We start from the raw sequence: 24,093 nt of genomic DNA, 5'->3' as shown, positions 1-24,093 counted from the left end.
CAGATATTATGATAATCTTGAGGACTCGAATAGAGACTATCATATATTTGTCATGAATTGATGTGCTAGCTGAATTATAATTGTTGTAGGATTCTCTAATTGTTGTAGCTTGTGTGCGTCAAAGACTTACATGTCTAATAGGATCAATTCAGGATCAAGTATGACACTAGGTATTAGTTATGCCTTAAGAAGTTGGGGTGTGACAGCAGTATCGGACACTATATATAAATAATCACTATTTATATTAAACAGTAAAATTCTTCTCCATCTTATATTTAAATCAAATCAAATCATTTATATTTGAGAATTTATTGATCTCAAAACCTCCATTGAAAATTTCTGAGATCACATGCCTAAATTTCATTCCAACAAATCAATATTTTGGTTTTACAGACTTTAATATTTGTTTACTTAAAATTTTATATGTAGGTGGATTTAGGTTTTTGGATTCTGGATATATATATATATATATATATATATATATATATATATGAAAAAATTTAATTATATATAGTTAAATATCGTGTGACTAGAAGCTAAGTTCAAACATAGCCTTGAAAAAATTGATCTTGACCTCCGATAAGTCATCGATTTCAATTCGGATTTGTTGGATGATGTATGACAAGGCGCTAGACGTGCTCTTTCTTTTTTACAAATTTTAGTAGTGAAAATAATCTCTTGTAGAAATATAAGATAAGTTTGTGCATAATGAATCCGATTTAGTGCGATTCTTTCCTAGATTAACCTTTGTCTTGTATATAATTTAAAAATAGAAAAAAAAATGCAAATTACATACTATAATCTAACTCTAAATCTTGAATTCGACTGAAAATTTCACACATAGGTCAAGAAGAAACAAAAAAATACGCATCTACGTGCTAGATTTGCTTAATTTGCCTTCTCATAAGTTGACACATACTTTCTTTACAAAAAAATGTGAATATATCAAAGCAAAATCACAGCAGCAAGTCCTTCAGAGTAGTTCTCCCAATACCATCCACATTTTCCTGAAAATATAGGTGCAAAAGAGAGTGAAAAAAATGGTAAGAATTGGAATTTTTGCTAAAGAATCAAAATATAGAGAAATTTAAGTGGATTTAACATATGGTGGATATATACATAATTCTTTTATAACTTATCTAAATAGCATAATTTTTCAGCAAAGAAGTATCAATTCTTAGACAAAAATGGCTCCATCAATAGCGACAATAGATCAAAATTCTAAGATAGTGGACAAATACAAGTACAATTATAATATTTTATATATGTTTCAAAAGAAGGATGTCTTTTTATAAACTTTAAATTTTTCATGTTATCCTTAATTCACATATTCTTGTAGTTGTAGCCATTAAAATGTCATCCCAAATTCTTTATCATTGACTTATAGTTTATATTCATCTAATCCTTCTATCCATGGATCATTTATCCCCAATATTAGTTAAGTAATTTGTCATTTGAGCAAACAATAGGTTCTTAAAGCTTGCTCTACATGATCAGAATATGAGTATTTCGGCAAATTTGGATTCATATATATATATAAGACTGTTAAGTTTTTACTAACTAATTGTAAAAAAATAAAAAAAACTTCAAACGAACACCCGATATAATATATATATATATATATATATATATATATATATAGGTTATTTGTGAATAATTTTCACGCTATCAATATAAAAGTAGTTTATAACCTATAAGAACATGTTAGTTACTATTTTTATCAGATAATCAATTATACTTATCAAAATAATTTACTATAGATATCATTTAAGTGACCTGATTAACGATGAATTGATCATTGTCAACATGATGAACTGGCCTGCCTCTCTCATCATACAAAATAAGCCCACTAAACCTTGGCAGCTCACACTTTTCACCCATCAATATAGGTCTTTGCCACACGGGCGAGTCCGAGTTGTGGCTGTGCCACCGACTAGACTCGCCCTCAAGTTGACCTTCAGCAACAAGTAAGGGAGAAACTCTCTCCATATGACTCTTGCTTCGATTCTCCTCCCACTTGCTTGGCCCACTCCACCGTACCGTACTCGTCAACACTTTCTTGACGGAAGTGTTTAAACTCAGTAGCTTTGACTCAGACCATTCTATATCGTTATCCATGCTACATGGGTCTTGGCCCACTAGCCCCTTTCTCCTAGTGGCTGCTCTTATTCTGATAAAAACAGTAACTATGCAAATTCCAATGACTAAAGAACAAATGCAAATGAAAAATGCAATGGATTCTTGAGTTGAGAGCTTCCATTTGTCTTCTAAGCTCCATAATGTTGATTCCATTTGTTACGTTTTCAAGAATGCACACAAAGTGTTTGATGAAATACTAAAGAGAAGAAAATGATGTTTTTTTTAGGGGGAAAAAACAGAGGTTGCTCTGTATAATTTGGTGGCAGCATTTATTTACTCACCGTTTTGGTTTTGGTGGGGAATTAAAAGCCATTCACGAGATATATCATATAGGAGGAATTAAGGAATGATCTTATTTATATATGTAGTGGTCAGAGTCAGTATTTTCGTTAAGGGATTTATTATATATGTAGTATTCAATGACAGAGTCAGTGTTTCTAGGAAGGGGTTTAAAATATGAAAATGTACATACATGTTTAAGCAGTGTACTTAATGCCATATGGGGTTCGTCGGCCATATCTGGCTCTGCCCTGGGTAGTACTAACAACAACAGCAATAAACTTATTGTAGTCCCACAAGTGAAGTGAAGTCTGGGGAGGGTGGTGTATAGGAAGTGTTAACATTTAGATTATCATTGTGATTTAACATATTACAATATCATAGGTTATGATCAGTGGCGGACCCAGGAATTTTATGAAGGGGGTTCAAAAAAAATTAAACACGCTAATCGAAAAAAAATGTGCTTATTCGGATTCGAACTCGCAAGCTGAGACAAGCTAAAGCGAAATATTGAACCCCATTTGCCACTGAGCTAGTCCTTTGGCTTATGCTCAGGGGGTTCAATGTTAAATATATACACATAAATTAAAAATTTTATCTTATATATACAGTGTAATTTTTTAACGAAGGGGGTTCGAACCCCCTCAACATGCCTTGGGTCCGCCCCTGGTTATGATGGGATGGTTGGAAATTTGGGATCTCTTCACCTTTAATCAGAGATATCAAATTCAAGTTTAGAATATGAAACAAATTATGTTTGGAGCGATGTTACTTATGACGTTTTCAAGTTATTGATCATCAAACTATCAGGGTCATTTGTAGAGCTGATGGTATGATTTCGACAAAACTCAGTAGCTTTAACTCAAACTCTGTCTTTGTCTTAACACAATGTTGAAAAAGATTCCTCAAGTATTTTTCAGTAATTAAGAAAAAAGAATGACTATTGTTGCACTAAGCTCTCACTATGCATGAGGTTCAAGGAAGAACAAGGTCTATTGCACAGTCTTATCTTACATTTCTTTAACAGAGTATTTTCATAACTCGAACTCGTAATCTTCTATTCACGTGACAATAACTTTACCAGTTACGCTAAGATATCAGCTGAATTTATTTAGACTATGAGCTAGTTGGAAATCGAAGTTCGAGCTTGCACAGATCTTCAAGCTGAAAAACTGGAGATCCCATGACTAGTATGGTCTTACAGATAAAAGTTCTTTAATTATTGGGACTTGAATATTGATGAATGCACTACTTACACTCCACTCCATTTGTTATTTAAATGCTAAGCTAGTCAAAGGATGAAAGACTTCTGCCACTATTAATTATGATCCATGCAAATTACTTATGATGCATTTTATTTTATTTTATTTTACATATGGTGGATGCAATTGTTTGTTTTTTCTAACATTTAAATATGCATGATTTATTTATTCGTAAACAGAATAAATATATCAGATAAAAAATAAATAAATATTAAAAAAATACAAACTTAATATATACTTGATAAAAATAATACACTTGTTCATTAGTGATGGTGAGATATTTTGTAGCGGTGGTGGTAATTGTGGTGTTAGTGGCTACTAATGATAGTGATGATAATTATGATGGTGGTAATTGATAGTGATTGTGATGGAGATTGATTGATGTTAATAGTTGGCGATGTTAATGGCAACAGTGGTGATGTCGACAATGGTGATAGTGGATGTAATTGTAATGGAGCGATAAGTGTGGTAGCGACGACTGACAATATGATTGGCAACGGTAGTAGTTGTGAGTGATGGTTGTAACAACAGTAGTGATTGATAATGATAATTGATAATAGTGATGGTGATTATAATGGAAAAGGTAATTTGTGGTGGTGCCGGTGCAGGTAGCAGAGTAATGGTAAAGATTATCCACACAAAAGTACATGTTAATGATATTAAAATTTTATTCAAGATCTTAATGTTAAGACCTATTCATACCAAATAAGTGTTTAAATCTTAATATAAACAAATCCACTTATGATCTAAGATTTTGATTTAGATCTCTATTAAGTGCAAACAAATGAAATTTAAGAATTCCTACATACTTCGATAATTTGACTTTGAATTCTTCACCGATCGAGTTAAATTCCGATACAAGTACGCTAACATTATTGGAGAGTCTGAGTAACATAGTTAGTAACTCTTTCGTTGTTTTTTGGCAAACTCATAGGTGCCCCCCTAAAGTTGGCACCAACTTTCACTTAGACACCTAAATCAGGAGATGTTCATTTTAGACACATCAAGTAAGGGTCGAATGTGTCATCTTGACACTTTTTACACAGTTGGCATGTCGCGTGTTTTCCACCTATCTGAGGAGCGTAGAAGCTGTTTTTTCTTTTAAAATGTTTTTTTTTTGTTGTTGTTCTTCTTTATTTTTTAATATTGTTACATGTATCCATCAGTATTTACAGTTACTTGTTTTAGTTCTTGTTACTTTTAATTCTTAAGTTTATTTTTTATGCCCGGATTTCTATCAAAATTTTCCGGCGACTTAACCATCTTCCAAAAAAAAATTATCGAACAACGAAGCATATTGATTTTGGAGAAGACGAAGGCGGGGTGGGTGGTGTTGGAAAACCACTGATAGGGTGTGGGGATGGGGGTTAATTAGTGAGTAATTTTGGAGGTTCGTCGGATTTTTTGACCCAATTTGATTTATATTTTTATTTGTCATTATAGCTCCATATTTTTCTCTTTAGATGATATGGATAGCGTTGGGTGGGTGTTGGAGGAGAAGAAGATCTGGTGGGGTGGGGGAGGGGTTGGGGTTGGGGTGGGTGGGGTTGGAGAAGATGACGGCGGAGTGGGTGCGGTTAATAGTTGTTAATTTTTATTTTTTTTGGATAAAAAAAATGTCACGTGTCATCAAATTATTGGTTATTTTTTCTATTCAAAAGTCATTATTTGATAATTATTTTTGATATATATATATATATATATATATATATATATATATATGTCACGTGTCTTTATTTAATTCGCTGCTTTTGACACGTCAGGCGAGTGTATTACACACACTTAATATATTTTGGTGATTGTCAAAAAAGTGTCAAGATGACACATTCGACCCTTACTTGAGGTATCTAAAATGAACATCTCCTAATTTAGGTGTCTAAGTAAAAGTTGATGACAACTTTTGGGCCAATTTCGCCTTCCTTTTTTAAGTGCAGAAATGTTCTGGCTGCTTCTTTTGAGACCTTTTGATATACTTTGGCCAAGGGGGTATTAAATATGAAAGAGACATATAAAGAAGCAGAAAAAAGGATTCCAAAATGACTAAGTTCCAAATTCTCAATTATTATCCTAAAAATGGTGACCAAACAATATAATCCATTGGACTTCTATTGAGCAAGCATGTCACAGCCAACTTGACAACCTTGTATTCTTAGCAGGTGTTTTACCTCTGAGGTAAAATTTGCGTACATTCTTTCCTCCTCATATCCCCACTTGTAGGATTACACCGGGTATGTTGTTATATTAGAAATAATTCGGATCAGATCGCAACAAGGTTTGTCAGGAAGAAAAAATGAAATGCAAGGAAGCAATCGCGTGAAGAACGGTAATTTTATTCACTAAAAAATCAATAATGCAGTAGCTACAGCCTGAAATTTACAGGGGCATAGGTAGGTACTAACTCACAGGGTAAACTGAACTGAGAAATGCCTAATTTTGGCAAAGAGACCTAAGTACCTAACCAGATATCTTGCGTCAACGCATGATGTATGTTTCATCGTTGAATCTTGATAGGGCTGCTTGGTTAGATGAACATGCAGACCTTGAATTCTTTCACCTCCAACGTGGATTTACTCTGTTGAAAGAACGTCTGGATACAGTCTGCTAAGTCAGGCCATACTGTATGGTGCCAACCTCTCTGTGAGCAGCAACTGCAACGGCTGCTGCACTGACTGCACCAAATTGGGTTTGTGCCTGTAGTAGTTTTGCATCTATTGCAATATGACCACCCAACTGAGCTACTTTTTCTTGTGAAGGATAATACGGATTGGTGTTCATCTCAACACTCATGTTGCATTGTGCAGGTAGGGGTCTGACTTGAGTGGTGTCCTTGGCTTCTGTCCCACACTTCTCTCGATTCCCCGGGTTCATCCTGAACATATAATGTGGAGAAATGCCATGAGGAAGGAGGCCAGTATTTTGTGTATGTACTCTTCCGTCATATGGTAAAATTGGCCCTACAACTCTCCCAGGTTTCGCTGAAAAGGATAGAAATGACTATTTGAGAACAATCATGCGATCATGTGCTATATATGTACATTCGTCGAGGGTCTGAGTAGACATGATCATGTCCGATCCACTTTTGACCAATCCATGGGAGGATAAGTTTAGATGCAGTTGAGTTACACATGGTAAAATTTAATTGACTTTGTTCCATCGACAGGCATTTGATATAATATCACATCGGCCAATAGAAGACCAAACAGTAAATACATATTAAACTGTACCTGCATGGACTCGATGTGGTGGTCGTGACATGTTTTGTATAGTTCCTGAGATTTTCTCTGTGGCTCTGACATCAGTAGCTGATTTCTCTGTTACTTGTGTATGATCAAACACAGAGAAGTTCTGCCTAGCTTTGGGGGGAACGGTACTGGAATTGACCGCAGATCTGCACACATTTTGGAACACATGTGAATTAAGCCCAAGATAAACAGAGAAAATATGAGACAGCAAGGACAGTAATTCCCACTATGAACCACTTCTTGTTATTCCCAAGAACCTGAACAATTTTAAAACTTTGTAAACTTAATCCTGCTTTCTCAATCACGATCACTTCTCCAATAAATATAAGCTAAGCATACATGAAAAGAAAGTTGTACTGGTGAAAAGTAAGCAACAAGATTGACAAAACGAATCCTGTATGATCTTACCGTGGAAGAGAGACGTGCTTTCTACCGAGAGGAATAACTGGTCCACTTTTACCATTATTTTCCTCAAGATACGCAAATTGCCTTCTAAACTGACCACTTGCACTGACAACTTCCACAAAGTTAATCACAAACTGAAATAAGATAAAATATGCTACTGGAATTAGAAATAAACATGAGTAGGAGCTTGTTAGAACCTAGGATAGAGAAAATTTGTGCCATCATTTCCAGCAATGTAATCCTTTTGAAGTTGAGGATGATATTCCAATATCTCCCGAAAAATTAGTTCCTTAATGTCCTCCTTTGTTACCCTTCGTCTCTCAAATTCAAATTCCAGATTTGAGATTGGTCGACAAGAAGGTTCCCTCTCAATCTTGGCCAGTCCCTTGAAATAAGGATCGGACAAAGCCTAAAGGAAAGGGAGGAAGAGGAGGGGAACCAGCGGAAGCAAAATTAGAACCAACTATCGAGCAAGAAAAAGGATGGAAATAGAAGGATACCATTTATGCTAATGTTAAAATCAGGGATATATTATAGGAGGAACAGTTACCTCTTCAGCAGTAGGTCGATCCTTTGGATCAAATGCTAGCAACCTCTGCAACAGTCGGAGCACCAGAGGATCTGCACCTGGAAATTTCTCTGTAAAAGCAACTGGAATCTTTTTCCGCATGCTTGTCAAATACTTTCTTGCCTTCTCATTACGAACCTGCACTCAAGAGAGGACTCCTCTATCAATATGCTGCAAGATAAGGCTGACATCCAGTTATCCACCAAAAAACAAGTAGACTGAAGGTTTTTACCCCAGATATGGTATCAGCGGATGGTGTCCCAAGAAGATCAGTCATCAAATCTAACTGATGAACAACACTTTTGCCTGGGAACAATGGTTTTCCTGTCAGTACCTCCGCGAAAATGCAGCCGATACTCCAAATATCAATGGCAGGTGTATACTGAAAAATTGCAAGTCAAGATAAGAATTTAGAAAACAAATCTTCAAAAACATCAGTAGGACCCCGCAGAAAAATTAACGCAGGACCTGACACAGTTACCTGAAGAATAGATAATTCAACTTCCAGGAGAGTTCAATAGTCCTCCCTGAACAAGAATGATTGTAATCTACACATCACTCAAATACACTTATAATGTATTGACTATATGAAACTGGTATTCTAACCAAAATACCACAGCTTCTAGCAGTATCATCAGCACATCAGAAGCTGCAAGGAGAGTGGGACAAGAACCTTTTTGCCTTCCTATATAGCTATTGGGAAATAAGAGCTGATACATGAACATGATACTTCAACGGCATCAAAACCAACTAAAACTAGCAAAACAACTAACAGTATAAATGCTCTATCCTTGGCCTAGTGCATAAAATGATTGACTACAAAATGGCCAAACCTGCAATCCTAAGATGGACAAAAGAATGGAACATAAAAATATTCATGTCAACTTCTGTTTCAACTAATTATGTGCACCATATTCGGTGGTTCCTTGTCCATGACCTGGGGGATGGATGTATTGGAAGGGACGTAGAGTGTATTGATACATGAAAAACTACCACCTTCTAAGAAATTATTATTAAATAGAAGACAAAGCAAACGGCACACCTTGGAAAAGAAAGATCCACATAGCTCAGGAGCCCTGTACCACCTTGTAGCAACATAATCCTGCATGGTGTGTCAGAAGACAAAAAGTCAAGAAATTAAATCAAAAACTGAATATATAAATAATGAATAAAATGCACTTCACGTAAAATTCACCCAATAACAATAAAAATTAAAACACCATTACTGACATTGATAATGGATAGGACAAAGATCTAAAGAAAGCATACCGTCCAAAGTACTGTGGTTGGAGTATCATTGAATGCAACTCTTGCCAATCCTAAGTCACATATTTTGAGTTTACAATTTGCATTTGCCAATATATTTTTTGGCTTAAGATCTCGATGGTACACATTCGCTGAAACAAACACATACAAGTCAGACACGGAAAATCAAGAATACCCCATACCCGCTCAAAGAGAAAAAAGAGAAGTACTAGTTACTACATTCACAAGCTAATTTACCTGTGTGCATATATTTCAGTGCTCGTAGCATCTGATATAGAAAAAAGCGATGGTGTTCATGTGACAAGTCATCATTAGCCTTAATAACATGGTGAAGATCAGATTCCATAAGCTCAAAAACAACATAAATATCTCTGAAGTCTCGTTTTGAAGGTGGTAACATGATTCTCTTGATGTCCACGATATCAGGATGCCTTAAAAGTCTAAGCAATTTAATTTCGCGCAAAATTCGAATTGCATCAGAGGTGTGCTCGAAAATATCAGTTATTTTCTTAATTGCCACTTTTTCTCCGGTATGAGTGTCAATGGCAGCACAAACAACTCCATAGCTTCCTTTGCCTATAACTTCCAGGATTTTATACCTATTTGCCTCTCCATACTCTGTAAAGAACTCCACTTCTTTGGTATTCTGAAACATTAAAGAAAGCACCGTATTATTATTCCAGTAACAAGTCTCACGAAACAATGAAATTTTTATGTTGATATTTTGAATCCATACTTTTTCACAAGGTTGTCAAAACCAAGCTACAAATATCATTTGAATCACTTAATAAGCAAACCATTCACACTATGAGAAACAAGGATTGATTATCAACTGAAAGCAGAGTATGATCTACTTTCACAACCAAAAAAGGGAAAAGGAAATAAGAATTTGATCACATTCAACAAATATACCAACTAGTATGAAGTAAAGAGTTAGAAACCTAGTCTCCCCCTTTTCAATCATAAGGAGCCCGTTTGGATGGGCTTAAAAAAGTAACTTTTATGTATGAAGTGCTGAAAGTTATTTTTATAAATAAGCAGTTGAGTGTTTGGATAAAAGTGTTTATGATGTGAATTTTAGAATTAAAAGAATAAAAAAAGGTAGTTTGGGAATTTAGTTAAAATATAAGGGATATAAAAATAATTTCTATGGTCAAAGAAAATGACTTTAAGCATTTTGGAAAAAAAAAGTTAGGAATCCTAACTTTTTATTTTTTACTGACTTTAAGAACTTTATGGCTTAAAGTCAGCATTAGAAAGGGGCTTTGACCAACTTAAAGCCAATCCAAACGGGCTCAAGGTTGCCTTTTTCATAAGAAGCAAAAAAAACCCTCTTCCAAACTATTAGAGAGAAGTAACTAGTAACTAGAAGGCTGTCTCAAAACACAGATGAAATGACAAATTCCAAGAACCAATTTTTTCAATCATAAAGGGTAATGCAGCAAGAGATTTAATGGTAAATAACACCAACATATAGAAGACTAGTTAAGTGATTAACCTACATATCCTCAAGTTCCAAAAATAAAAACATTTCTACCCTAATAAAAGCTGCTTTCTTTAGCAGCAATATGGACCTGAACTTTTTTCCGAAAAAACTTGTGTTTCTTAAAATCAAGAAACTGAAGGAAAGGGCCTGTTTGGATATGGGGATTTCTTCCTTTTCTTTTTCAAGAAACATTTCAAAACATTGATTGCTTATATATTGGAATGATTTTTTGGTTAGTATTTGAAATTAAGTTTTTCAAGTTTGATGATCAAGACCGGGTTTTTTCATTCACAAAGCATCTTTTTCCCCAGTAAAATGCATATTCAAACACAGCTTCTAATTTCCAACTACCATTTTACAACTTCAGCTTCAAAAACCTCTTCTTTTTTTCATTTTTTTTTTCAAATTTCAACCAAATCTATTGTCAAACACCTACTAAGAGAACTGACCAGAAATGAAGAATTCCAACTTGACACAAAACCCTAATTTTTTCAGCTAAATTCAGTTCAATTTTGCTTATGGTAATTATATTTTCATGCAAACATTGTTGAGCTAAAACTTCTAAAGCTCTCGAAAAAACAAAAAATTTAACAAACAAGACCCTATTCTTCCTTCAAGATCTCTCCCTCAGTACAACAAAATCAAATTTTCATAGACAGAGATAAAGATAAAAACCTTCTTGCGATGATCTTGTTGCATCTTAATTTTGAGAATTTCCAACAACCCCCTTCTACTTTCCTCTAATTTCTCCCAGATCTGAAACAAAAAATCAGACCAAAGCCAAAATACAAACACCAAAACCAGAAATGTTCACTGAAATTAGGAAAAATCAGCTTCAATTCCACCACCGACAGCTGCTTCGTATCTCCAAAACCGAAAACCCTCTTCGTTTTCTCTCAATTCAGGAACCTAAACGTACTGCAAAAACTCCACTACTAGCTCACTCATCCACTTCTAAAGAACCCACCAAGATTTATCACACTACAACACAAAAAAACTACAAAATCGACCAAAAAAATACCAAAAAATTCGAAAGAAACTGAACAGAAACTCAAATGCAGAACAAACCCTTAATGGGTTTCGAAGATCTAATGGTAATGGACAGAAGAGACGGAAAAACCGAGATGAGAAGGAAGAAAGGAGAAAGGAGAGGATATTTTGAGAAATGTAGGGGTCCTTTTATAAAGGATAAAAAGTCTGTGGATCGAAAAAGAAAAAGGAGAAAAAAAAGAAACAAAAAACGTTATCCGTTCACTGTGAGTAGTACGGTCTTTTATACGGCTATGGGCCATATTTTTAATTTAATGAACTTTATGGGCTTATGTTTCAATACTTCGAAAGATAAGGTAGCATTTTTGAGTTTTTATAAAATTTAGAAAGATTGAATTAGGAAACATACAAAAACAAAAAAGATAATTAAAGAACTTACTACATATTTTTTAATAAAAAAGTAATTATATGTGTGTGACTATAATAAGTTTATTACTCTATTATTAAGATTATCTTATTCTTGTAGGAAATAAATATATATGGGTAAATATTTATATTGATCGATTCAACTTATCATGATTGATCGATTAAATAAAGTAAAAATGTGAATCAATTAAATTGTTTGTCGTTGTCGAGTTGTTTTCTGCTTGCTAATTTTAGCTAGCTAATTGTGACAGCGTGTCATTATTTTGTTTTTTAGCTGCGTTTTTCATTTGTTTTTTTATTATGTCACGACCAAATTTATTTAAAGAGAAAGATCTCGAATATCTAAAAAGAATAATTTGTTTTTGTATATTATATGGATCATTCGATCCTTAAAACTCACTATTCAGAATTATTGGATTGTCTTTCTCTAAAGAAGAGTCGAAATAGAATCGATAAAAATATTTCATCGATATTAGATATGCATATATAGATAATAAAAAAAATTAAAATATTAGATTGAATACAAAAATTACACGACTTGAAAGTATATATAATGTGAACACCACATAAACAAATAAATCATACACATGCAAACTTTTTCATATAATAATATACAAATACAAGTCTTTTTGAATTACTTTTATTAACTCATGAAACATGCCTCAAAGATCATGGTAATTATATTCTTAAATAATTAATTAATATTAAATAAAGTGAATGAAAAATTCCTAAAAGGTTCAATAATAGATCAATTTGTGTTTGGATGTTTCCATAATGTTTTATTACATATTGTTGATTTGTTTATTATTATTAGCCAATTGCTTATATTAACTACTCTTTTCTAAAAAATAAATTATAAACCTAGTCACTACCTGCTAAATATTATTTTTGGAGGAGCATATATATATATATATATATATGGAGGAGATACATACACCAAGAATAAAGGTAAGTTTAATTAAATCATTCAACCACCATTCACAATTTTGATGACAGAAGTTCAACTAACACCACATAATAATTTGAGGGTCAAAAGAAAGAAAAAAGTATGTTGTATTTGTGTTTGCTCCCTAAAAAAAAAAAATTGGCTTTAACTTAAAGATAATGCAAAATATATGAAATGCAAAAATAGTTTGATTCGTCATTCACTTAATCATGATAATTTGATGTGATTTGATGAAATATTATATGTTAAAAAATTAATTATATCATATATTTACATCGAATCAGAAATATGTAATAAATGTTTGCACATATATTTTTCTTACTTAATCTTAATTAATTCATATATTTTTTCTTCAATAATCCAACCACATGCCCACAAATTAATCAAAACAAGAAACAAAGGTAGAAATTCTGTAGAAACTTTCTTTATAGTTATTGTTTATTATGCAGAGTGTTGTAGGATAAATGAAATTCTTTTTCTTAATTAAAGATATCGATTTTTAATTTTGAAAATGATAAAACTTCCGGTAAGAAACACTTTTCCTTTAATGAGTCATACACGACATAAATTTTAATAATCTTAACTTTCAATTATAAAAATAAAATAATCCTAATAATTATGATCAATTATCTGCTTCTTTTTTAATAAATAGCACCACGTATATGAATCCAAATTGATAAGCTAGTAATTTCGAACTCTAGATGATTATAAATTATTATTTTTTGAAACAAAAGGTAATTACCCCTAATAATTGAATCTAGTCGATTGTGTTTAAGTTGCTCTCTCACCATCAACTTTAAGAACTAAAATAAATTTTCTTATGTGATTAAATATGTGTGGCAAATAAAATATTATAAAGAAAAGTTGAAGGGTTGATATCACGTGGCACTTAGATGTGAGGTTGCTTTACTTAGTTGCTGAATTAACACATAGGGTGGGGGTGGGTGGGGGTGGGCGTAGGTAGAGGTAGTGACGGAGCCAAGACTTTTAATAAGCGGATTTAAAATATGAAGAAGTAAATATACGATAATCGAAGTAAGTTCAATATTTACTATATGCTTATAAAAATAATTTCATTCATATATAAATTCATATATAAATAGTGTAATTTTTCGTCGAAAAGAATTCGAATGAATTCCTAATGTCATGCTGGCTTTTGCCCCTGAGCAGAAGGGGTTGGTGTATACAATACAAATGAATGAATTATTGGTGGGGGCAATTAAAAGATTTGTTAAAAGTTGATGAACACAAGATTGGGAGATGAGGTGCTGAAGTAAACAGACACACCATGTGTAAATTACAAGTTGCAAGCAAAGAAGATGCAATATTTTGTGACCTTGTTCTATGATGTTTTTTTTTCTTTCATTTTTCTAAATAATTGTGGTATCCGAATCAGTTTACGCGTTTATTGATTATTTTATCAAATACTTGTGATAGTTGAATTGATTACGTCGTTTGTTGAACTTGATTTTATTTGGTCGATTTGATATTTCGACCAACTCAATAAGATTCATATATGAAAAGGATAGACGAGTTAAGCTTGTGTCCTCTATTTTAATTAGTATTATTTTTCACCAACATAAGTATTGTTTATTTTTTCAAACTAAATCTTAAGCAATGAAAAATATCACCAAATGTTTTTGTATTTGGGTTAATAGCATTTTAATCTCTCGATTATTGATAAATTCTTATTGCAATTTCTATGATATCTAATAAGCAATATTAAATCTTTAATTCATTGAATTGTGAACTTTTAATCCCTTTATGATGTCTAGTTTATCAAAGGCGAAATTAGTATGTAAGATAAGATTCTCATATAATATATAACTTTGATCAAAATCTTATATATTTATTAAAAAATATTTTATATATATATATATATATATATATATAAATCGAATTTATTAACTTTAAATCTTTGATTCAAACATCTTATTTTTGTTCATAATTATATATATTTCTTGGTTGGCCACAAGTCACAACTTGCCACCTTTGTACAACACCACAAAAATACAACACAAGATTTCATTTTATTTTTTATGATTTTTTTTTTTGTTGTTGAGACAATGGTGGGAATCTAAATTAAAATTATATTCCTGCACTACATGTACTTGGATGCTTCCTTCACTGTTACAACTTTTCAGTTTCTTTGTTCAAATTGGTCCATTCATTTTAATCTTTTAAGATCATTATTATTATATTATTGGGAAAGTTTAGCTTTTCTGAATTATCACTATGAAGTGTGGTCCCTCTTCCCTAATGAATGGAGTATTACTTCATTCCCTTGGCATATTCTTGGAAGCTTCACGTGTGAATAAAATCACATATTAAAAATTTTAAAAGAATTATATAAAATAAAATTATATATTAAATAATATAAGGTCTTTTGAAAATTGCGTTTAGAGATAGTATATGTATTAGTGATTTATAAAGATGAGTATGAAAATTGTGAAGTGAAGTGATTAGAGCATGGGTTAAATTTAGGCCTTATTTGATTACACTTTAATGGAGGTCACGGAGGTTTGAACCTCTAACTAATAAATGCATTTGTTTTATTGAGATTTGATCACTTAATGAGTGGATAGATCTGAATTATTTAGATCTTGAATAAAGATTTAATATTATTTAAAGATTTTTGTGAGATGATTTTTATTATTATCCTGTCCATAGTTACTATCGGCTATTATCGTACAACCATTATTCGATTCTGAGTCACATTACTGAACAAGCACCATTACCGTTATTGCAACACCACAGTCACCATCAGAATCATCACTCATTCGTCACTCACTAGTCAATCATTACTATCAGTCACCATTGAACAAGCACCATCACCACCATCAAGATCACCACCAATATCATCACCAGTCACTACCACACCAATCACTTTCATCATCATAATTATCATTACTGAAATCCAATACCATCACCAACCACTATCATTAATCATCGCCACTACCAATCACTACAACCAGCTTTACCTCTCCCACTTACCACCATAACCGACCACTATCAATAATTACTATGTCCCACCAATTACCTTGCCTATTACCACCATCACCGATAATCATCACTACCATCATCATTGATAATTACATTATAATCATCGCCAACCACCAGTATTAATTATTACCATCAAAAATCACCTTCATCATAATAGCCGCCAACCCCAATTCGAATAGAAAAAGTATGCCATGCTGATGTGTCTTCTCAGGATCAGACGCCGATAAACACTACGGCCGATCATCATCACCGCCGCCACCACTCCCAAATACAATCAGCCAAACGGTTACTAAAATCAACTCTCTCTTCATTGCTAGAATATAAAAAAGATAATTTGCAAAATAATATAGCACTAATGCTTCTCTAACAATAACAAATAACACCACTACAAGTTTGCAATAAAGTCAAGAATATATTATATAGCACCATAAAAGTCCTCATAATGGACTTCACTTTTGTCCATTTTGCCCCACAATATTCCACTTAAGTTGTAACGTCTCTCAAATCCAGTAAATATAGCCGTTATGCCTCTCTCCCCTTTTTCTCTCCTTAAAATGTTGCAACTTTTTTTCTCACTGAAAACCTCAACAATCACTTTCTCTGCAAATTTGAAGATAATCAAAGTCTGTTTTTCTCTTTGCTCAACAAGTACAACAACATTCAATTATTACCTATGGCTAAAGCAACACTCATTATTTTCCTTCTATTATCCCACTCAGGTTCACGTATTTTATTTTCTGTTATTTCATTTGTTTCAGTTATGTCATATTTGTCATTTTGCTATTATTCTTCTCCTTTATTTTTAGGATAATTTATTTATTATTATATTTTTTTTCATATTTGATTTTGATATGTTTTAAAGAAACAATCTCTCTATCTTATGACCAAGGTAGGAATAAAGCTCGTACACACCACCATACTAGTTAAGTGAACCTTTGACGTTTGATTTAGGCACATCTTATTTTGTTCATTTCATTTAGTTTTAGGATTTAATTTGGCCAATTACATAGATAAAAAAGTTTCATGAGCTCAAACTTGGACAACGTGTATTTTTTGGCACGTGTCATCCTGAGGAGTTTATGAGATACACTTTTACCAACAAGAGATGTCTACTTAGTCACAACAATAATTAAAGTGTTTATTTGACGATTGATGGTCATTCTTCTTCCTTTATTTTAATTTAAATATTTTACTTTCGTTTTTAATCTATTTCAAAAAATACGATTTAGTTTTTTCTCTTTTTCAACAAGTACAACACTCCAATTGTCACCTATGGCTAAAACAACTCCCATACTAGCATTTGCTCTGTGATAAGTACAGAACATTTTAACTCTTTTCCCTAGAAAAAAAAAGCAGGTATCTAACTTTTTGACATTTGATTTAGACATCTTATTTTATTCATATCTATGAATTGTTCATTTGTTTCATTTGATTTAAGGATTTAACTAGGGCCAATTACGTAACAAATTTGAAATTTATGAGTTTTTGGTGACCCCTGGCTTGCTATAGAACCCACAATTTATGTGTGCTATTGAGTTCAAGATTTGTTAAATGTATATATTTAGTGAAACTTTCATCACATATAAGATTTGTGTCAAAATTATATATATTTGGATGAATGATGAATGATTGTTAAAATGAAAAGTACTTATTACTGTTTCATTCTTGTTTTTATTTATTGCAGTGTGGACATTGGTGTTAGCAAATGAACAGGTAACTTCTAGTCGTCCGTTTCAATTTATTTGTCTTAGTTATAATTAGAATAGTTAAAACATATTTTTCTTGGTCATAATTTTTTCAAATACTTTTTAAATAGTTTATTGTTGTAACGTATAGTACTTTATAAGTTTCTAAATATATAAATTTCATTTTAAAAAAAATGATGTTTCTAGGTCTGAATTCAGATCAAACATTTGTTAGTTCGACTCTCTTGCTCAAAATCAAGCCAAACAAATTGAAACTGAATGGGTACTTAAATGGGAAAATTTCATAGCTAACAATAGGTGAAATACTTATCTTTCTTACATTATTTTTTTTTGTAGAAAACTTGGTGTGTGGCTAAACCTTCATCAGATTCAAAAACATTAGAAGAAAACATAAATTATGCATGTTCTCAAGTAGATTGTAGAATCTTGCAAAAGGGTTGCACTTGTTCTTCACCAGATAATCTCATGAACCATGCTTCTATTGCCATGAATCTTTATTATCAAGCTAAAGGAAGAAACCATTGGAATTGCCACTTTGGTAATTCCGCCTTAGTTGTCTTGACAGATCCAAGTAAGTCTCTTTTTTAATTTTCAATTTATGTAACACAATTTGACTTGATGCAGTTTGACTCGCCTACACTTATAGCTCGTTTGATCAAACTTCTGAGAAGTCAGAAGTGTTTAGTCAAGCTTTTGAAGAATTGACTAGCATAGCATAAGCAATTTTTCAAAGCTAAAAAAATTGTTTTTCTCCGAAAGTACTTCGGAACTTTGGCCAATTGCAAATTGATGTGCCAAAATTGGCAAATATGTTTTTTTGAAATTGATTAGTCAAACACAAATTGTTACTCTCCAAAATCACTTTTTCAAAAAATATGTGTGACAAAAAGCTATTTTCACAGTAAGTAGAGTATTTAAATTTAAACATGCCATAATATATATGTAGCTATAAGATTTTTGAAACTTACGATTCTAAATATGTCATTAAATTTGTGTGATGGTGAAAACCTTTTTATTAAGTGGAAAATAAGAAGTTTAAATTGAAAATTATGAAACAACACTAATAAGGAAATAGAGTAAAATGAAGGGAATAGTTACTTCCAATTAACATCTTCATTAGAAATAATATGAAATCTTGATGACATTATGCAACATTGGTGATTGATCAATTATGGAATCTTGATAATGGCAGGTTATGGCAGCTGTATCTATGAGTGAAGACATGATTAGGATAAGCAGCTAAATAAAGAGGCCATTCTTTTGATCTCTTTTGGGTGACCAATTGTTATTTATTCAAAATGTAGTCATGTACAACAACCCCCCTTTAATATCAGTAAAAAAAATCTTGTATGCATGCTTGATTGATATCTTGCAATTTATAAAGGACTTTCTAACGTTGTTAGTTTAATGGGGTTAATTTTGCAAATGATCATTCAATTTTAAATTTATCGCAATAGAAAAAAAAATTATAACAAAAAAAATAACACAACTAATCTTATATCACGTGAAATTATAAATTAATTAATTAAAAATGGTCCCGTAACACAAGTAACAAAGGAAACAAAATCTAATTCATATACCATGTAATGGAATTTTTTTGGAGTTTATGCATTAAGAATTACTTTAATTTTTTTATGTATTCGTCCATTGCTCAAATTTTGTGACTATTGCTGACTACTTATTAAATAATTTTTATGGTTTTCTAAAGGCATATATCATATTTGTTTTTTGAGTTTATGTATTACGAAAAAAGAATTCAGGATTATTTAGACTTTTTTGTGTCATGATTTGGGGAACTGTAGATATTTTACATATCTTACATTTCATGTATTGACGTCTTTTGAGGTTGCATCGTTTTATAATGTAGATACGGGTGATAGAGATCATCAACATGCGCATCGTTAAAGATCAATTTCCTTCCACCTTTTGGTGAGACCTCTTTGCATTTGGAGGAACTCTTTCATTCATTTATTTATTAATCTTTTGACGTAGTTGTAGGCCTGTGTCGGTACCTATCTAAAGTCATTAGAGGCTTCATAGATATAGACAGAGATAGAGTTGAGTCAGTTAAATTTTTCAGAGTCTGTTTTTAAACAGTATTTCATTATATATAATTTGGAGTGTTGAGACTTATTTTGAGAAGTTAAATTCATATTCTTTTGCATGTCCATCATTGTTAAACTACCATAATTGAGTTGAGTCTTTCGCTGAATAGTTAGCTAGGTCAAGGGATCGCTTGAGAACCAATAATGATTTTTGAGAGTCGGTCACGCCTAGAGTGTAGACTCGATGCGTAACAGTAACTACCTGTGGGAGCAGTAGTATGCGTAGCCTCGACATATTTAAAGCATTTAGGGGCAACTCAAGCTGAATTAAGCGATTTTCTTATTTTTCATGTGTGTTAGCCCGTTCATGAATATTTTGGTGGTATGACTTCCAGTAAAAATAATTCCAAAATCTCTACGGGACCCTCAGTAAGTACTCAAGGGAGAAGTAGTGTAGCCTTTGCACAATCCACGACATATTTATAACATTTAGTAGTCACTCTAGCAGAATTAAGCGATTTACCCACGACCATGAATATTTTTGTGGCATGGCTTTCGGTCAATTTTTTTTGAACCATTTACAAGACCCCCCCGTAAGTACCTGGGGGAGCAGTAAGTGTAGCCTCGGAATGATCCAGGACATATTTGTAGCATTTAGGGGCCACTCAAGTGAATTAGGCAATTTTCTTATTTTTTGTGCGTTTTTGCCATGCATGAATATTTTGGACACCTTTCGGTTAATTTTTTTGAAATATTTACAATACCTTCCGTAAGTATACGGGGAGAAGTAAGTGTAGTATCGACACGATCCATGACATATTTATAACATTTAGGGATCACTCAAGCAAAATCAGACGATTGTCTCATTTTTGTATGTGTTAGCCTATGAATATTTTGGTGGTATGACTTCCTCTCAATATTTTTCCGAAACATCTATGATACACTATGTAAGTAATCGAGGGAGCAATATATGTATACTCGGCATGATCCACGACATATTCATAACATATATGTGTATCTTCGGCACGATCCACGACATACTCAAGCGAAATTAGGCGATTTTCTTATTATTCATGTATGTAAGCCCATAAATATTTTGGTGATATGGATTTCGATCAATTTTTTTATTAAACCTTTACGGAACCCTCTGTAAGTATCTAGGGGAGTAGTACATGTAGCATCAGCATGATCCATCGCATATTTATAGCATTTAGGGATTACTCAAGTAGAATTAGATAATTTCCACATTTTTCATGTGTAAAGCCCATTAATATTTTTGTGATATGCCTTCTGGTCAATTTTTTTATAAAATCTTTATGTGTACCTATGTAAGTACCCGAGGGAGCAGTACGTGTAGCCTCGACATGATCCAAAACATATTTATAGCATTTAAAGTTCACTCAAGCAGAATTTGGTGATTCTTTTATTTTTTTCGTGTGTGTTAGCCGATGAATATTTTGGTGATATGGCTACCGATCAATTTATTTTTGAAATCTTTAGGGAACCCTCTATATGTACACAGTAGAGTAGTAAGTGTAGCATCGGCATGATCCATGACATATTTTTAATATTTAAGGGCAACTCAAGCAGAATTATGCAATTTTCTCATTTTTTTCGTGTGTGTTAGCCCATGAATATTTTGGTGGTATTGCTTCTGGTCAAAAAAATTTTGAAATATTTATGGGACCCTACGTAAGTACACGAGGGATCAGTAAGTGTAACCTCAGTAAAATCCATGGCATATTAATCGCATTTAGGGGTCACTAAAGCGAAATAAGCTGTTTTTCTTATTTTTTGTGAGTGTAGCTTATGAATATTTTGGTTGTAAGGCTTTTCGGTAAAAAAAAATTGAAACCTTTATGGGATCCTCTGTAAGTATTTGGGAGAACATTTTGTGTTGCCTCAGCACTATTCACTGTATATTTATAGAATTTAGGGGTTACTCAAACGAAATTAAGAGATTTTATTATTTTTGTGTGTGCTAGTCCATGAATAATTTGGTGGTATGATATCCGATCAATTTTTTTAAAAAGATTTAAGGGACCCTCCGTAAGTACTCGGGATAGCAGTGTGTGTAACTTTGGCATGATCCACGATATATTTATAGCATATAGGGGTCACTCAAGTGAAATTAGGCAAATTTCTATTTTTTCTTGTGTGTTAGCTTATGAATATCTTGGTGGTATGACTTTCGATCAATTTATTTTTGAAATCTCTACGGGACCCTCTATAAGTACCTGAGTGAGCAGTATGTGTAGCTTAGGCATGATCCACGATATTTTTATAGCATTTATGGGCCACTCAAACAGAATCAGATGATTTTTTTCATTTTTGTGTGCATTAGCACATGAATATTTTGGTGATATGACTTTCGTTCAATTTTTTTTGAAACATTTACGAGACCATCTATAAGTACTCTAGGGAGCAGTATGTGTAGCCTCGATATAATACACGACATATTTATAGCTTTTAGAGGCCACTAAAGTGAAATAAGGTGATTTTCTCATATTTCGTGTGTGTTAGCCCTTAAATATTTTGGCGGTATGACTTTCGGTTAATTTTTTTCGAAACCTTTACTGGACCCTTCGTAATTAGGCGGGAGAGTAGTACATGTATGTGTAGACTCGGTATGATCCACGACATATGTGTAGCATTTAGGGGTCACTAAAGAGGAATTAGGCGATTTTCTCATTTGTTGTGTGTGTTAGCCATGAATATTTTAGTGGTATGACTTCTGCTCAATTTTTTCTGAAATATTTATAGGACTCTTTGTAAGTATCCGGAGGAGTAGTATGTGTAGTGTCGATACAATCCACGACATATTTATAATATTTAGTGGCCACACAAGCTGAATTAGACGATTTTAACATTTTTCGTGAGTGTTAGTCGATGAATATTTCTTTAGTATGACTTCCGCTCAATTGTTTCTGAAATATTTACGGGACCCTCCGTAAGTATCATGGAGATTAGTATGTGTAGCTTCGGCATGATCCATGACATACTTGTAGCATTTATGAGTCACTCAAGCGGAATTAAGTGATTTTCTTATTTTTTGTGTGTTTTTGCCCTTTAATATTTTGGTGGTATAGCTTCTGGTCAATTTTTTTTGAAACCTTTATGAGACTTTTCATAAATACCCATAGGAGAAACACGTGTAGTTTCGACATGATCCACGACTTATATATAGCATTAAGGGGTCATTCAAGTGAAATTAGGTAATTTTCTCATTTTTCGTGTGTCTTAGCCTATTAATATTTTGATGGTATGACTTTTGGTTAATATTTTTCCTAAACCTTAATGGGACTTTCCGTAAATAATTGGGGAATTAGTACATGTAGCCTCGACATATTTATCGCATTTAAGGGTCACTCAAGCGAAATTAGACGCTTTTCTCATTTTTCGTGTATGTTCACCCATTAATATTTAGTGGTATGACTTTCGGTTAATTTTTTCCTAAACTTTTACGTGACCCTCTGTAAGTACCTCGGGGATAAATACATGCAGCCTCGGCATAATCTATGGCATGTTTATAGCATTTAGGGGCCATTGAAACGGATTAAGCCAATTTTCTAATTTTTCGGTATGTATTAGACCATGAATATTTTGGTGGTATGACTTCCATTCAATTTATTTTCGAAATCTTTATGAGACTCTCTATAAGTATCTGCTGGAGCAGTACATATAGCCTCGACACGATCTACGACATATTTGTAGCATTAAGGTGCAACTCATGTGAAATTAGGCGATTTTTTAAATTTTTTGTGTGTCTTAACCCATTAATATTTTGGTGCTATTGCTTCCAGTCAACTTTTTTTGAAACCTTTACAGTACCTTCCGTAAGCATACGGAGGAGCAATACATGTAGTCTCAAAAAATTCCATGGCATATTCATTGTATTTAGGGGCCACTCAAGCGGAATTAGATGATTTTTAATACCTGTAGCCTATTAATATTTTTGTGTTATGGAATCCAGTCAATTTTTTTAAAAATGTTTACAGGACACTCTGTAAGTATCCGTGCGTGTAACCTCATCACAATCTATGACATATTTATAACATTTAGGGGTTATTCAAGCTTAGACGATTTTCTTATTTTTCATGAGTGTTGGTCAATGAATATTTTAATTGTTTGCCTTTCGATCCATTTTTTCCATAAATCTTTACGAGACCCTCTGTAAGTATCCTGCGAGAAGTACGTGTAGCATTTGAATGATCCACGACATATTTATAACTTTTAGAACCACTCAAACAAAATTAGGCGATTTACTCATTTTTTCATGTATGTTAGCCTATGAATATTTTGGTGGGATTTTTAGGCGATTTTCTTGTTT

General features: G+C 32.8%; 3 protein-coding genes across 3 annotated transcripts; 1 reads left to right on the top strand and 2 right to left on the bottom strand.

Annotated features, from left to right (window-relative positions):
- Window positions 1-736: 736 nt before the first annotated feature.
- LOC129876919 (uncharacterized) lies at window positions 737-2,773 on the bottom strand. Its single transcript, XM_055952394.1, has 2 exons — window positions 1,777-2,773; window positions 737-1,007 (listed from the first exon to the last, which is right to left on the bottom strand). The coding sequence occupies exons 1-2, from the start codon at window positions 2,290-2,292 to the stop codon at window positions 957-959; spliced, it is 567 nt and encodes a 188-aa protein (XP_055808369.1). The 5' UTR covers window positions 2,293-2,773; the 3' UTR covers window positions 737-956.
- Window positions 2,774-5,994: 3,221 nt separating this feature from the next.
- LOC129875931 (mitogen-activated protein kinase 19-like) lies at window positions 5,995-11,809 on the bottom strand. Its single transcript, XM_055951178.1, has 10 exons — window positions 11,323-11,809; window positions 9,399-9,807; window positions 9,165-9,292; window positions 8,938-8,997; window positions 8,128-8,277; window positions 7,878-8,033; window positions 7,525-7,736; window positions 7,331-7,432; window positions 6,905-7,068; window positions 5,995-6,655 (listed from the first exon to the last, which is right to left on the bottom strand). The coding sequence occupies exons 1-10, from the start codon at window positions 11,344-11,346 to the stop codon at window positions 6,282-6,284; spliced, it is 1,779 nt and encodes a 592-aa protein (XP_055807153.1). The 5' UTR covers window positions 11,347-11,809; the 3' UTR covers window positions 5,995-6,281.
- Window positions 11,810-16,548: 4,739 nt separating this feature from the next.
- Window positions 16,549-19,147, top strand: LOC129876740 (glucan endo-1,3-beta-D-glucosidase-like). Its single transcript, XM_055952240.1, has 4 exons — window positions 16,549-16,731; window positions 17,697-17,725; window positions 18,055-18,289; window positions 18,911-19,147. The coding sequence occupies exons 1-4, from the start codon at window positions 16,686-16,688 to the stop codon at window positions 18,934-18,936; spliced, it is 336 nt and encodes a 111-aa protein (XP_055808215.1). The 5' UTR covers window positions 16,549-16,685; the 3' UTR covers window positions 18,937-19,147.
- Window positions 19,148-24,093: the final 4,946 nt, after the last annotated feature.

This window comes from Solanum dulcamara, chromosome 12 (genome assembly GCF_947179165.1).
Source record: "Solanum dulcamara chromosome 12, daSolDulc1.2, whole genome shotgun sequence".
NCBI lineage: Eukaryota > Viridiplantae > Streptophyta > Magnoliopsida > Solanales > Solanaceae > Solanum > Solanum dulcamara.
Note: the sequence above shows the minus strand (reverse complement) of the source record. Positions and strands in the feature narration are given on the sequence as shown.

Coding starts and splice junctions, on each gene's coding strand:
- LOC129876919 (XM_055952394.1), bottom strand. CDS start 2,292: ATGGAATCAACATTATGGAGCTTAGAAGACAAATGGAAGCTCTCAACT. Junction 1,008..1,776: donor ATCAATTCATCGTTAATCAG/GTCACTTAAATG, acceptor CTATATTTTCAG/GAAAATGTGGATGGTATTGG.
- LOC129875931 (XM_055951178.1), bottom strand. CDS start 11,346: ATGCAACAAGATCATCGCAAGAAG. Junction 9,293..9,398: donor ACTGAAATATATGCACACAG/GTAAATTAGCTT, acceptor TGTTTGTTTCAG/CGAATGTGTACCATCGAGAT. Junction 6,656..6,904: donor ACCACATCGAGTCCATGCAG/GTACAGTTTAAT, acceptor TATCCTTTTCAG/CGAAACCTGGGAGAGTTGTA.
- LOC129876740 (XM_055952240.1), top strand. CDS start 16,686: ATGGCTAAAGCAACACTCATTATTTTCCTTCTATTATCCCACTCAG. Junction 16,732..17,696: donor CCTTCTATTATCCCACTCAG/GTTCACGTATTT, acceptor TATTTATTGCAG/TGTGGACATTGGTGTTAGCA. Junction 18,290..18,910: donor AGTTGTCTTGACAGATCCAA/GTAAGTCTCTTT, acceptor TGATAATGGCAG/GTTATGGCAGCTGTATCTAT.